The sequence below is a fragment of the Canis aureus genome, chromosome 1 (assembly GCF_053574225.1).
Source record: "Canis aureus isolate CA01 chromosome 1, VMU_Caureus_v.1.0, whole genome shotgun sequence".
Taxonomy (NCBI): domain Eukaryota; kingdom Metazoa; phylum Chordata; class Mammalia; order Carnivora; family Canidae; genus Canis; species Canis aureus.
Window position 1 is genome coordinate 43,095,329 of NC_135611.1, and position 16,101 is coordinate 43,111,429.

Genomic DNA, 16,101 nt, shown 5'->3' on the forward strand with positions numbered 1-16,101 from the left:
TATATTGAAAGAAAACAAAAAACAAATAGCTTTAATTAATATCTATGTTTGTTCATACCATGTTAAATTATATTTCAACAAATGTTTTCTTAAAGCGGATGTTCTTAGCTTACAGTAGTTCAAATTCACATTTATTGAAGAGGTTCTGTGATTATTATGGAATACAAGACTCTTATTTCTATATCAGAAGTTGAACCAAAACAAGTTGCCTTGATATTTCTCTGTGTTTCTTCTTCTGCATTCTTAAAGAAATAGGTTGGGGATCCCTGGGTGGCTCAGTGGTTTAGCGCCTGCCTTTGGCCCAGGGCATGATCCTGGAGTCCCAAGATCAAGTCCCACATCAGGCTCCCAGCATGGAGCCTGCTTCTCCCTCCTCCTGTGTCTCTGCCCCCCCACTCTATCATAAATAAATAAATAAATCTTAAAAAAAAAGAAATTAATAGGTCATTCACAAGTCATGTGCTTTCCTACGAGAAGAACCTCTAATAAACAATATAGTACTAATTTAATCTGTAAGATATAATCAATGACTTTAACAGTCACTCATCTATATAATGAGATTTTTTTTGCTTATCATTAGAAATCTTTAAAAATACGTGTGAAATACAAAGAATTCTCAACCCTTTAATTATAAAACACACATGAGAAAAAGGAATCTTATAAGTCTCTTTCAATTATAAAATGATCAACTCTGAAATGTGAGTAACAGGGTTGGGAGGTAGAATGATGAGTTCTGTTTGGGCCTTACTAGATCCGAGTTGTCTGTGGGCCAACCAAATGGAGATGCCTATTATAAACCCAAAATATGGGTTTCTGCTGATATCAACTGGATTTGTTCTAAAGGCTAGTAGGATGTTTAGCATCAATGAAAAGTAAACAAATCAGAAAATAGTGCACCTTTCTAAAAAAAACCTCTATAATTTAATTACATCTAAAATTATGTTTTCCATATTAATTGCTACAAATTAATAAATGTAGGCAGAAAAAGTGAAGATTTTAACAATTATAGTGATCAGAAGTACAGAAAGATTTCCATATGAACCCCATATATGTGGCAGAAAAGGAAATTCTTTTCAAACAACAAGATAAGAGGGGTTCAACTGCTAAAAAATCACAAAGGACACACATTAATTAAATTTGGATTGTTCACTAATTTCTAGAATTCCACAAGTACAAGACAACTTGACGGAATTATAGAGAATGCACTACTTTACAGAATTGCCAAAAAACCTACAGAATACATAGATTTAAGAAGGATTCATTTTATGAATTGATAGATGATAGTACTATAACTGATGATTAAACAAAGCTAGAAATATTCTTGAGATACTCTTTAAAGTTACACTGTAACAGTCTTTGAATATCCCTTAAGGTCACAGGGGGAAATGGTACTGTTTTCAAACATTTTCTTTTTACTCACTGGTTAAACTGATACTGAGCAAGAAAAACCATGATTCTGTACCCATATGGCATGAGATTCTTAATAATGTTTTATCGGAATTTATTATGGTAGACAATAGATGTTTAAAATGTAAGACATTTTTGAGTTTTATAAAGATTAGGGAATTTCTGGTTTAGCATTTTGGTGAGTCACTAGAGAATTGTTGTTACCTGGCTAAGTTATCCCATTCTGTAGTAAATTTTTCTAAGAACACTTCAACAACATTCATACAGTCATGGTAATCTCTTGTTCTCTGAAGATCCTCTTCCCTTTGCAAGCACAGATTGTTAGACTGAAGACACAGATCTAACCATTGGTCATTTAAGTGACTTATTTCCTTGTGTTCAGGAGACTCCTGCTTCTTGGTTAACTTATTCACCCTTTCTGTAATAGCAGTCACTGATGCCTGTTTGCACTGTAGCTTCTTAACAAAATCCTAAAGAATAACAATAATAACAAAATAAATGATGTATAATAACCTCCCCCTCCCCGTCCAATAAAGACAGAGTGAGACATAGATATAATACCTCCAAACACTTCAAGTATCTGAAGAATGTATAATGAATGAGTCATGGGAGACAAAGAGGAAGTCTAAAAATCATACCTCTTTATGAATTTACAAATTTCAAGTATATAAGAATCAAAGGGTAACTGTGGTATTTTCCTTCACTATGCTATTTTGAAAAGTATAAAGAAAACTGATAAATGTGAAACTAGACTATAGTCATTAAGAAAAAAAAGGTAATACTTTATCTTAAAGTACAGCCTTAATTTTCTTAAAATTTTTAAAGTTCATTTCTTTTGAGAAAAAAATCTAATTTTTTAAAAAAAATCTAATTTATCTCTATTCTTCTTTCTGCATATGCAAACAATATTCCAGTAGAAAATATAATGGCTCACTATCATGACAAAAATAAATCTTAATGTTTGTTAAAAATCTGGTATAACTTCCAATGAAGTTAATAAACTAAATAATTTTCTGTTACATTTAAGGTGTATGTAAATATACAATATAAATCCTATTTATATTATACTTAAAATTAATTATATATTAATACATGTTTTATGGGTTAGATATATTTAATTAATTGATACATTTACAATCCTACAGCTTTGGCAATATCATGATGAAAGCCTAGTAAATAATAAGGCTTCGTGTTTGTTTAGTGGAAGTACCTTCTGGCTCTATTGGCTAAACCATAACTGCTTTATTCAAAAACAAACTACAGAGTGAATGTCCTTCAATCCAAGTAGTTAATTGGGGCTCCAAGAAAATATTTGAATGTTTGCTTTCTAAACTGTCCTTTCCTGGCACTAAATGAAGGTTATTCTGATTCTATCTCATTCCCTAAATAGCTCTACTAATGTTGAAGGACTGGCTGCCACATACCACTCGTCGTCTCCTTTATCTCCCCTGGAGACTCATTAATTCCTACCTTCACTTGGGAAACCATGTTCTGTGCAATGTTGAGCTCCAGTTCTGAGTGCCTCCTCTTCATATTCTGTAGTTGCTGATCAGCATCCTGGAGGTAAATCCAAAGCTCGGCCTTCATGTGCTTGATCTCTCCCCAACCCTGAGTTAAGTTCTGTGCCTGGGCAAGCCTTTGTTCAATCTTGAGAGAACACAGAGGCAAAACTTAGCAGCAGAGATAGAACATTTAGGTTTAGTGAATCAGAAATGTGATCCTTCAGGCTGCCCATGTACACAGGCCAAAATACATGCACACACACACACACACACACACACACATACACACACTCTATAATAAATCCAAAACAAATTTTTATTTGCTTGAAGTAAAGCAGATTTTCTTTTTATATTTATATTTTCTAAAAATTTTAAATGTCAAAGACTTATGCCATGTGATTTCAATTAGTTGTGAAGCTCCAGAAGTTTTAACAATTAGGTCAGAGTTACCCTAGTGGCTTTTTATGGTGGGCATTTCAGTAGACACAACTGCTTGACGGACTCATGAATTTAGTCTTGGGATTAACTAGAAGACTTATATTGTTCTCTCTGGTACATTTGTTGATACTTACCAAACACCAAGTAATTGATGCTTTGAATATATTTTTAGATCAGCTTCACTGGTTTTCGAAACCACATAATTTATTTCAATAAATAATTTCTTTAAAAAGATGTATGAATTATATCACCTTTCATAAGGATTTAAAGAGAGGTTTGTTTTGGTAATATAAAAGTAAAAAAACTACATTATTTTGGTAATTTTAATATCTACATTAGTATTTATTATTTAATTTCTTTGATACTTTTTTCTTTTATATCCTTTTACTATTCTGTGAATATTCAGTCAATAAATATCAAAACCAAGTATTTTTTTCTTTTCTTTTTTAAACCTAAATGTGTTGCCTTGACAAGTTTAAGGCAGCAGTGATGAGCACATGGCTCCTGTGCTGCTATCTGCTGTGGACAAGTACTGCAAACTCCTTACAACACTTTTTCCACTGAGCTGAGATACAGCTTCAGAATCCTTCTCAATACTACACTCAGTAACCACCCATGGATTAGAAGAATCTTGACGGATAGCATGCTCTTTGCCATCCTTGATACAAAGCAAGAATCAGGACCTCTTCACATTATTACCTAAAGAAAAAGTTGGAAAAGAAAAAAAAGAACAAAAATGTGACAGGAAAATTTAGAAAAGAGAAAAAGAGAATGGTAATTAAGGAGAAAGGAGGAGCGGAAAGAGGCATTAATGATCGGCAGTGCAAGGGGACTAAATGTTCCAATTCAGTGGGATTAGATCAGGGTGCTTACTGTCTGTGACTTAGTTGAAATTCAAATATCTATTTATTATAATGACTATAAAAGCCTTATAGAAAGAATAATCCCAGGAGATATCTTCTTTCACATCTCACATCAAGCAAGAAACAGACAAATCCAATGTGATTTTTAAACTTTTACCATTTGTTCTGTTTGTTGAATGTCTTTTGCTGTGGTTTTCACTGAAGAGTTTGACAAGTCACACATGGAGCAGAGGAGATCTAAGTAAGTCCTTGCCTGTTCCTGCAAAGCTCTGAAGTGTTTGACCTGAAAAAAAAAAAAAAAAAAAAAAAAACAACCCGAACTTGTCAGAGTGAAAGAGAAACATGCTATATTTAGATAGCAAATATTTGTACCATTTGTAGTATTTTGTTGACATTTCAAAAATAACCTTGCTATGCTCAGTAGTTTCACCTTTGTTATAAATGACACATATTAGTGACTTGCAGGAAGGAATTCAAAACACACTGGCAGGGATCCATTTGTCCAGCAGCTGCTTCTCAATGTAATTAGTCTGTACAGTCTGGGAAGGGGAACACCCAAGAAACTTCTACATCTTTCCAGATTCTCTGCCCACATTTTAGGTTGTTTTCCATTTCACAGAAAGGATCAGTACCCTACTCTGGCTACTTCATATGTTTTTGTATATTCTGGAGACAGAAAGAAAGAGGTCTTTGTGCATTTGTAGACTTCCTTGGAGTCTGGTAAAAATGCAGATGGCTGGGCTCTTTTTATATGCAGAAGTTCATATAGTGCTCCTTCCTTTCCATAACCCCAAGAAAGGCTGATGGGTGAATCTTTATATACAGAAACACAGAGAGATGTGTTTCTGTGAAGATACCCAGAGTGTATGTAAGCTCTGCATTAGATACTGAGTACAATGCAGTACCCAAGACAAAACCCTTGTTTCCATGGAGCTTGCAATCTTATGAGAGAGACAGATAATTTATAAACAAATAAACATGCAATGCAATGTTTGGTAGTGAGAAATACCATGTAGCAGAATAAAGGAAGGGACGTATGATGAAGAGGCACTGCTACTTTAAGAAGAATGTACCTCCAAGATCTCTTTGAGGAACAAAATTAAATTCAAGAAAGTAGGAAGTATTGCCAAGGGGTGATGAAAGGGACAGCAAGTGCAAAACCCTGAGGCTGGAGCATAGTGACTCAGTAGGAGCAGAGGTCAAAGAGGTGAGTGGGAGAAAACCACGGAAGACCTTACATCTGAATTTGTTAGGTTTATGCCTCTGTGCCTTTTCAACCTCAAATCTACTAACATTTGAAGCCAAGTAAATATTTGCTGGAGGGACTGTCCTGGTGATTACAGGGTGCTCAGCAATTTCCCAGGCTGATACCAATAGCATCCCACCACTCCCAGGGGTGACAGCCAAAATGTCTTCAGACATTGTCTAATGTCCCATGGGGAACAAAAACCACCCCTCCTTTCAGTTTCTAAATCATGTGGTATGATGTTTGGATTTCTTCATAACTTTCAGAAGTAAGTATACTTATAATCATCACTTTATATATGAAAACACTGAGGCTTGGAGAAATTAAGTGATTTAACCCATGGTCACCCTGCTGAGTAGTTATTAGAGTTATGTCTTGGTTACAGGGCCCATGCTCTTGCTTTCCTTTTTTTTTTTTTTTAAGGTTTTATGTATTTATTCATGAAAGAGAGAGAGAGGCAGAGACACAGGCAGAGGGAGAAGCAGGCTCCTCACAGGGAGTCCGATGAGGACCCAATCCCGTACACACTGGGATCATGCCCTGAGCCAAAGATAGACACCCAACTGCTGAACCACCCAGGCATCCCCCATGCTCTTTCTATTCTACCATTGGTATTGTGTCTGTCTTCCTAGCTAAAACATGAACTTGACTAGAGTCAAGTTCAGACCTTATTCATACTTTCATGCCCTTGGGAGCCAGCACAATTTGGCACATAATAAGTACGTAATACAATTTCATTGAATGGATGAATACCAATATAACATGAACTTCCAGGAGTCTACTACCTGCTTCACGGCTTCTGCCCTGCTTAGAGGTGGAAGCTGGCTTGGCTTTAAATCTGGTTGGACTGCTGAGAGCCAGGCCTGGCACTGCTGCAGAGTGTCCTGTCGGCTAACATGCTTCTGAAGTTCATGTTCCAAACTCTGGTACACCTGAGACAAAACAATCATGCTACGGTTATGAGAGTTCAAAAAAATCTCTGCTGATTTCTATAAAGATCATGGATTCAAATGAAACATACTGACAAGTCCATTTAAGTACATTTTCTCCACAGGACTCCCCAGAACCATAATACATATCTAAGGAGTTTGCATATGTTCCAAAATGTTGCAAAGCTCAAAGGCCATCTTCAGTTTATAATTTCTCAACCCACACGTTATAATATAATATCCTGATTAGGGGAAGAGAATGTGGGCAGGGTTGATGTGACTGTAGAAATGTGTTAGAAAACATGAAATCTTTGAAGTAAATTATCAAACATAAATCAGGGGTTTTGCAGTACCCCCTCCATGGTATAATTACTGCACTTTTTGTTTAAACTAGAAACTAAACATAAAAATAAAATATCATATCATGAAAAGGTAACCAATATTTCCCTAACTGAAATGCTTAAGAATATGGTCAAATTGAAACTAAACTATAAAAAAAAAAAAAAGAAAGAAAGAAACTAAACTATAACATAGGGGAAGGGAGAGTTGGATGCCCTCATTTCATTTTAGAAGCTGTGTTTTAGTATAACAATAATTCAGAATAATCCAAACGTTTTCTAGTGTGTCTATTCAAATTAATTAATCTTCAACCAGCCAACCAGTTTCCATTTTATCCATAAATCCTGAGAAACTAAGTGAAATATACCTTTATGTTTTTCTGAGCAAACTATTCTATTTTTAAAAAGAAGAAAGAAATAAAATAAAAAAGAAGGAAATTAAGTTAGCCTGGCTTTTTATTAAGACAAGTGAAACAATAATGGAATTCTGTTTTTCTTTGTCATCTATTAAACTCATTATCTTCACTGATATTCGGATGGTCTCTTATTTAATCTTATTATAGCAGAACTAAAAAGAAAAAAGGTGTTTTTTTCTCTTTATCATTTTTACACACTTTAATTATGAAGTTCTGATTATGTTCTTAGAATTTCATCTGTTTTTTAAAGATGTATTTTTAAACTATATGTCTTTTGAACATTTACCATTGTTTTTCAAATGTGCAAAATCCTTACTGTGTAGAAAATGCTTGCTATGTCAGTGTTCAAAATAATCTCTGCTGAAGGAGTACACTAGCCAGCTCACCAGGAAGTTCCATGCTGTTTTATTTTACTTCACTCCCTTTTCCCCTCCGTGTCATCTTCTGAAATCATTTGTTAGATTTACTTTATCCCTCCTTTTTCCTAACTTTTTTTAAAATTTAAATTCAATTAACATATAGTATATTATTAGTTTCAGAGGTAGAGTTCAGTGATTCATCAGTTGCACTTAATAGCCAGTGCTCATTACATCATGTGCCCTCTTTAACTGGGTGAAACCCCTTCAGGGGTTTCACCCAGTTACTCCATTCCCCTACCCCCATCTCCTGCTCTTTTTTCTTAACTTTCTGAATGTGAATTTTTCAAGTCTGGGAAGTCATCTAATGTCACTCAGCATTTTTTTTTTTTCAAATCCGGATGAAGATAGAGCATTCTTCCCATGTCATGTGTACATCTCCAGTTCTTACTGGCTAGCCCAGCAACAAAAATGCATGGATTTTTTTGTGATGCCATTTAGAAATTCTAAATTATTAAAAAAAATTCACTTATTTTACCTAATTTTTCTTAGAAGAGTGATTCTTATCCGTCTCAGACTTACTGCTAATGTCATACATTAAGAATTCTATTTTAGTGTTAAGTATACTCATAAATTATAACTCAAATTTGGTACTCACTCCATCCAATTTCTATATGAATTCATAAAAATACTGAATTGGAGTATAACCTAGGTAGCATAGAGTTAAACAGAAAATAATTATTGTGAGAATTACAGAATAAACTCACTTTGGTGTTAGAGAAAAAATGGCAAGTTAAAGTATTGATAGTGTGCAAATAAAATCTTTAAAAATTTTTCATAATCAATCTATGAAATAAAAGGATTGGGTAAAACTGAGTATCTGCAACTTACCATTCCATCACAATAATCAAATGTATGATATGTTAGTCCTGCATCCACACAGACTATGAAACCTATCCTCCTATTCCCTTTCTGGACATACAACAAAACTAACCCAAAAACTGAGGATCAAAGCTATTTTTAAGAACCTCTAGATAGTACAGACTTTCTCCTTAATTCATCATCACTCTAGAATGTTCCAGGGGTACTCACCCTCTGAGCTGTACTGCAGATAGCTGAGTAACTATCACTTGTGCCCTGAAGATGAGCGTGCACATTTTGTTTTAGTTTTGCTTGAAGGTGGTCTGCACACTGGCTAATCAAATTGTCACCTTTAATTTTAAGGTTGTTCAAACGGTCTTCAAAACCAGCAATTTCTTCCATCATTGCCTGCAAAAATTAGAGAAATATAGAATTCTCATAGTTCCATTTTCAGTTTTTTTTAAATTTTTATTTATTTATGATAGTCACAGAGAGAGAGGGAGAGAGGCAGAGACATAGGCAGAGGGAGAAGCAGGCTCCATGCACCGGGAGCCCGATGTGGGATTCGATCCCGGGTCTCCAGGATCGCGCCCTGGGCCAAAGGCAGGTGCTAAACCACTGGACCACCCAGGGATCCCCCATTTTCAGTTTTTAAATAACCAGTTTATCAAAGTTTAAAATAAGTAATTTTACTGTATAATGATGTTTGGAAAAGTTTCATAATTTGTCTTTGTTACTATATTAACAAATAAAAAATGTATGTTTTCAGGGAAACCCTAATGGGAAGAGCTAATGAGTTTAATGGATTAAGTTCTATAGGGATGATGCAGTAACCATTAAGACTAGAGTGAATTCATGGCTAATCTCAGTTATAGAGTTACAGAGATATCTGTTTCATGGTATTATTATCAGCAAAAAGGATGTTCATACTTTTTTTTAGCTTTATAAATGATAATTCTGGTATGATTTATACCTAAAATAATCTAATTACTATTTAATCTAATATACTAATACCTAGTTTACCTAATAATACAATATCTGGTTGATATAATAATCTAATATCTAATTAGTAATTTATATAATATCTAGCATATTGAATAGTATTTATACTAATAAAATAATATTTACTATGCACCATTTATTAAACCCCTGGTATAGTCCAGGAACTATTTATCCCTGATAAATGTATATTATTATCATCATTTTACAGATAAGTAGATTGAAGCACAGGGAGGTTATATCACCCTCAGAGCCATACACCCAGCCTGTGGACCTTGGGTTGCCTAACTCCAACTTGTACACACCACTATTCCAACATGTGTTCTCTAGTGAGCATTCTCATAGATCACTTAAAGCAGAGAATCAACTGTTTCAAATCAGGCTTTAGTTTCCTTAATGCTATATACAATACTAATGACAAGTGGCACATTTCACCACAGATTTCCTGGGTTGATACACTAATACATTTAAGAGAAATTCTAGTGGTCCCTCAGCAGCTCAGAGTCCACCACTTTCCATGGTGGTGCTGAGTTACTGTTTTAATATATCCACCATATTAAAAAGAACCATTTGGGGGATCCCTGGGTGGTGCAGCGGTTTAGCGCCTGCCTTTGGCCCAGGGCGGGATCCTGGAGACCCGGGATCGAATCCCACGTTGGGCTCCTTGTGCGTGGAGCCTGCTTCTCCCTCTGCCTGTGTCTCTGCCTCTCTCTCTCTCTCTGTGACTATCATAAATAATAATAATAAAAAAAGAACCATCTGTCTTTGAGCTGTTATAGAACCACTACATCATGAGGTGACTGAGGGTATTTCCTCAGTGCCTAATAGAATATATTATATAGTTAAACTTTTCTATTCATATTTGCTAAGTAATATTTCCTCCTACAGATAAGGATCCTGAAGCCTAGAAAGGTTAACTGGCTTTCCTAAGACACAGTAGATAGTTGGGCACAGATGACTACAATTCAGTTTCCCACTAAGATCACCAAAATTGCTCCACAAAATTGTGAACATATGACATCTGTCCTCTGGCACATATAGTTACTACAAATATATATTAATAAAAATAATAACACTGCCTATCAGTATCATACTTTATGGTTTACAAAATGCTTTCATGCCCATCATCGCCTGTGATGACCACAACAGCTGTGTGACAGGATTGGCATCATTACTGCTCTTAACAGAACAGTGAAAGGAGGAGAATCAGGTTAAGTTTCCCTAGCTGGGAATGACAGTCTGGCGAGAATCCAGACTTTCTGATTACTATTCCTGTACCATATCTCTGGCTACACTTTTCTAAAATACAGATAATCTCTTCCTTTGATAAATTACTTTATGAAGATTAAATTGTGTGTGTGGGGGGGAGGGGAAACTATTAGCTGGGAAAAATGTGTTCAAAAGTTGAAAGCCAGGATTTAACTGTAGTTGATTCACTGAAATATTGAATTCAACTGTTTTCAGTTATCATATGTTCTTGAGACTTGACCTGATTCTTTAGTACAGCTGTTATGATCTAGAGTTGGGTTCTCTCTCTCTCTCTCTCTCTCTCTCTCACACACACACACACACACACACACACACACACATGTGCGCGCGCACACACACACAGAGCTGTTAAAGCCAACCCTGCATTCTTTAGCTATTTAGAGATGAGGCATACCTTGTGGTGGGCCAGTTGCTGGGTAATTGTCTCTAGACTGCTCGTCTCCATGAGATCAGGTGCCACCAGTCTGCCTGACATTTGCAGCAGCCACTTTTCTACTTCTTGGAGCTCACTGTTATAATCTTCGTGGTCTTTGACTTTTGCCTCGAGGCTGCAGACATGCTCCTGTGAAGCCAGGTGCCCATTAGAGATGAATTTCAAGCCAAAAATCTACTGATAACTGCTTTATATTTTTAAAAACCCAGTGCAACTCATAGGGCAGGTACAGCTACATATTTCTAAAAATCACTAGGAACAGAAAAAAACATAAAGAATCATCATATCATTGAAAATCCTATCTGAATAAAAGGAAAAAGACTGACTCATACCAGCCCTTAATTTTCTAACAGAAAAAAAAAGTCAAGACCCCTTTCTGTCAAATAAGCACATTTTTATTGAATTTCTGGTCTCTCCTTACCTTTCCTGCATCACAGAGGTCCTTGTAATCACTTTGAAGTTTATCTATTTCATCCTTTAAAGTGACATCCTGCACCAGCTCCAGGAGAGCTTCACCTTTTTCTCTCACTGATTTTACTGATGGTTCATGGGACAGCACCATTTGTTGAAGTGACTTAAGTACAAAGAAAAACAAAAAGAGCCAGTTCATCTATGTGATCAAGGTGAATACATACATATGTCTGTGCCACGTATGAGATGATCTACCTCAAACAAAGATCTGATGCATATTTTATAAATTGATAAATGTAAAACATTAGGGAATAACTTTTAGAGCTAATAAAGTTTTAAAATATAGAGTAAGAGTAACATAGCAAATAGCCCTTCACACGTGGAGAGGGACATATGGAAAAGAATCACCTTTAGCTAAATTTAACATAGTTCATATTTCTGGCTCCTACCACATTTCTTCCAATGGAGGGGAAAAAAAAAAAAACTCTACACAAAAGGAAGTGAGGTGTTATCATTTGACTTTAGCTCATGAAGTTAATTGCAGTTTGAACTGGATGTGAAGTTAGAGATTTAGGTTCCAGGTGCAATACTGCTGTGACAGGCTAAAAGAGCTATTTAAAAATATCCAGAACTCAGTGGGGGGAAAAAAGAGAAAAGCAGTTATGATCTAATGTGGCACCTTCAAAAGACAGACTGCTACCCTTGGCACAAAACCCCAAGAATAGGAAAAGACATATTGGCTAGAGGAGGAAAAAGCTTCCAGCAGGAAAAGCTCTGAGGGAAGCCATCATACTGAAATTCTCAAAAAAATATTGCTAATAATTTGGGTCAAATTTAGAACACAAATTATTCCACCTATAAGCCTCAATAAATTGTTTCAAAGATTTGAGCAGGTAAACTATCTATATCTACATATACTATATAGCTATATCCATATCACCATTTATTCTTTCAAAAATTAATTTCTAAAATGTTTAACTACAGTTGGTTAATTAGAACTTATTTTCCTACACATATGGCATCTCATTTTTAATTCACCATAGATCAGCTTATAGGTATTGGGTGCCAAAAGATGAAGGAAAGACTCTATATAAAAGAGATAAAGTTTACAGATATGAGATCCTGATACCAGGAAGACTCATCTGGAGTACCCATGTACCTGAATCAGACTGTTAGAATAGATCTCCATTTATTGATACAATCTTTGAATAACTGGCAAATAGGATTTCTGAGTGGAAAAATAAGTCTGATGTAGCATACCTAGACAAATCAATCACTCACAAGCAGCAGAACAGATACTTTAGGGATATCTTCCAGCACCTGCACACACCAGGGCTCTCATGTTTCTCCCATTTAAGTCCCTACACATATGACCCTCCTACGCATTTGTGAGTAATGGCACACTACCTTATATTTAGATAATTGAGCTTTTTTCTCATATAATTCCATTTTGGGTTCCTCAGGAGTGTGTAGGATTTCTTGATATTCTGATATCCACTGAGTTAGTGCTTTATATTTATCTGAGAACTCCTTTGCTAAAAGAAGGCCTTTTTCCAGAGTCATGTGCTCTTTCCGGACAGTGCTGGTCAGTTCCTTCAACTGTTCCACATGCTCATGGATCTCATTCCTTAATGTCTCTGCCTCGCTGTCCTCCAGGTATTTGAGAGCCCTCTCTCCCTTCTCTCGGGTTGATTTCAGCAAACTATGGCCTTTTTCCATGTCTTTTAGCAAACCCTGAGAGAGTAAGCAGGAAGCAAATATAGTGTTAGCATTTCTTTCCTTTTAAAGAAAAGGCTTTCAAGTCCCATTCTCGAGTTTCCTCTTTATGATATATTTTTGAAGTTTTATGAAGAGGTGATCTGCCAGGAGTCAGAATCTTCTTTTCTTTACTTCAATATAGGTTTTAACAAGTCTTGATCAATATATCATTTTCAAATCAGAGACTTAAAAAAGAATATGATGTTCTTCTCATCCTTAGTAGTATTCTTCAAGATCTGAGTAAAAACTCTTTTTTTAGTATGTGGGGCCATGAATTCGGGATAATTTTTTTATCCTAATATTTAAGTGTAAAACTGGAATTCAGATATAAACAACCAAGTCTACTCATTCAGATGACATGGCATCACAAAGAACTGAAAGCCAGCTTTTAGTCTCACAGAGATTATAACTTAATATGTGGAGTGAAGTGTGAGCCATGAACTATCACTCATCCCAGGTACACATGCTCCCAATGCCTGCACTAGGGAACAGAGCAGCAATGTGGAAGAACAAAGGCTTGGAGACAAGTCTGATATATGCACACCTACCTCCAACATCTTCATTTTTTTCCCCATCATCGCTTTATCTACTCTGTCAATTTTGGTGGCCACATTCTTGAAATTTTTATGAGTAGAGGTGTACCAATCAGAATAAGAATTTAGGGATAATTCTGATTCCTCCAAACTCTGGATCTCTTCCTCCAGGAATTTTATTTGCTCCTTTAAAAGGAAAAGCAGAATTGGACAGTAAATTACAGACCTATACCAGTGTCTCTTTGATAAGTGTGTGTCTTTACCAGAAGTTAATGAAAGGGAGAACATTTTCGCTGGTGAAATTTGCTGGCCTGTAGCGAGCACTGGAAGCCCACTTACCAGCACTTGGAGAAGAAGGGCTTGGTATCTGGAAGTCAGCTGGGTGGCCTGGCAGCCCATTCTACTGCTCACGTGGTTCTCATCCAACATCTCCTGTGCTCTGGCTCCCACTTCCTCAACTTCATCTTTGTACGCGGTGACTTCTTCATGCCACTTCTGAAATGACATAAATGTTGCAGAAACAGGTTTAATCTTAGGCAAAGAAATATATATATATACATATATATATGTATATATATATATGTATATATATATATCATACATAATCTTCATGAAAAATTGTATTATGGCAATATGATAAAAGCTGTACACTTATTTGGGCACTTTTCTGTATGTGTTATACTTTAGTACAAGAAAAAAGTATTAAAAAATATAAAAATCATCCTAATAGTAAATGATTTCAGTGTATGTTTAGAATATATTTATTTTGAGATGCAGTTTTGAAAATGTGTCTAATATAAGCTTCATGAAAAACTGTATTATAATAAGACAAAAACTATTTTTTTTAAAGATTTTATTTATTTATAGACACAAAGAGAGGCAGAGACACAAGCAGAGGGAGAAGCAGGCTCCACACAGGGAGCCTGACATGGGACTTGATCCCGGGTCTCCAGGATCACACCCCAGGCTGCAGGCGGCACCAAACCGCCACACCACCGGGGCTGCCTGACAAAAACTATTCTTTATGAGTTTGAATACTTTTCTGTATATATTACACTGGTTCAAAACCTTTTTTTCAAAGATTTTTAAAAAAAATTATTTATTCATGAAAGACAGAGAGAGAGAGAGAGAGAGAGAGAGGCAGAGACACAGGCAGAGGGAGAAGCAGGCTCCACGCAGGGAGCCTCACACGGGACCTGATTCCGGGACCCCAGGATCACGCCCTGGGTGGAAGGCAGGCGCCAAACCACCGAGCCACTCAGAGATTCCCCAGTTCAAAACTTTTTTAAAAGAGAAAGAGTGGCATAAATTTTTGTATCTTCTTTTAGATAAATTTTAAACTAGATGAATATGGATAAGAAACTCTAAAGGCCTGGGGCACCTGGGTGGCCCAGTTGGTTGTCTGCCTTCGGCTCTGGTCATGATCCCAGGGTCCTGGGATACAGCCCCACATCTCAGGCTCCCTGCTCAGCAAGGAGTCTGCTTCTCCCTCTCCTCCCTGTTCACGCTCTTTCTCAAATAAAGAAATAAAATCTAAAAAAAGAAAAAGAAAAAAAAGAAAGAAAGAAAAAAGAGAAATTCCAAAGGCCTAAGCATTACTTTGATCATTCCTACTGAATTTGAATAAAAGTTAGAATAAAACTAATTATCAAGTATTATTTCAATGCATTACATCAGAGCAATTTCACATGAGAACCACAAACTTAAATGATTTCTTTTTTTTTTTAACTTAAATTATTTCAATACTATTATTCATGTATCCTTACAAAGCCAAGGCAATAGGGTATGGGAAGGAAGTACAAAACATTTAATTAAATTATATTTTATTAAAGACTAATTTAAAATTCTATTAAATAACTGCTGTAGAAGAATGTTCTACATAGTAATTCTTTGCTGCCAGCAGGAAGAGATTTTGCAAAATTTAAATCTTGGACAAAAAAAGTTACTAAATATTTTAATGAAACAAACAATGCAAGGTCACAGATACTTTGACAAAGATCAAGAATTTATAAGAGTTGTACCTTCATCTGATGTAACTGTATCTCCTTGGCTGCCCTGTTGGACTGACGCCCTGTCCTAACTTTCACTTTGTTCTCCAGTGTTTTGAGCCACTCATCTACTTGCTGATACTTTTGTTCCATCAGCCTCAATTTGTTGACTACATTATTGAACTGAGTCCGGGTCTCTGTCAGTCTCTGCTGGTAAGCCTGCCAGTCCTGCCGGAGAGACTCTAAAGCCCGATCCTCTGTCTGGGGGATGCCTGATGGTATCACTTCCTCTCTGGTGTGCAGCACTGAGTTCAACAGTGCCTGCCCTTCTGCGCAGCGCACCTGTAGCTCCTG

General features: G+C 36.0%; 1 protein-coding gene across 14 annotated transcripts in view; it reads right to left on the minus strand.

Annotated features, from left to right (window-relative positions):
• The window catches only part of SYNE1 (spectrin repeat containing nuclear envelope protein 1), a 448,999-nt gene that overhangs the window by 189,356 nt on the left and 243,542 nt on the right, over nt 1–16,101 (minus strand). For all 14 annotated transcript variants that reach the window (XM_077897071.1, XM_077897049.1, XM_077897055.1 and 11 more), the window contains 11 exons: nt 15,781–16,098; nt 14,099–14,254; nt 13,775–13,945; nt 12,876–13,202; nt 11,479–11,631; nt 11,019–11,186; nt 8,588–8,764; nt 6,242–6,388; nt 4,368–4,493; nt 2,878–3,054; nt 1,612–1,877 (listed from right to left, as the gene is read on the minus strand). In XM_077897071.1, the coding sequence (XP_077753197.1) occupies nt 1,612–1,877; nt 2,878–3,054; nt 4,368–4,493; nt 6,242–6,388; nt 8,588–8,764; nt 11,019–11,186; nt 11,479–11,631; nt 12,876–13,202; nt 13,775–13,945; nt 14,099–14,254; nt 15,781–16,098 (2,186 nt within the window). The remainder of the gene's footprint in view (nt 1–1,611; nt 1,878–2,877; nt 3,055–4,367; nt 4,494–6,241; nt 6,389–8,587; nt 8,765–11,018; nt 11,187–11,478; nt 11,632–12,875; nt 13,203–13,774; nt 13,946–14,098; nt 14,255–15,780; nt 16,099–16,101) is intronic.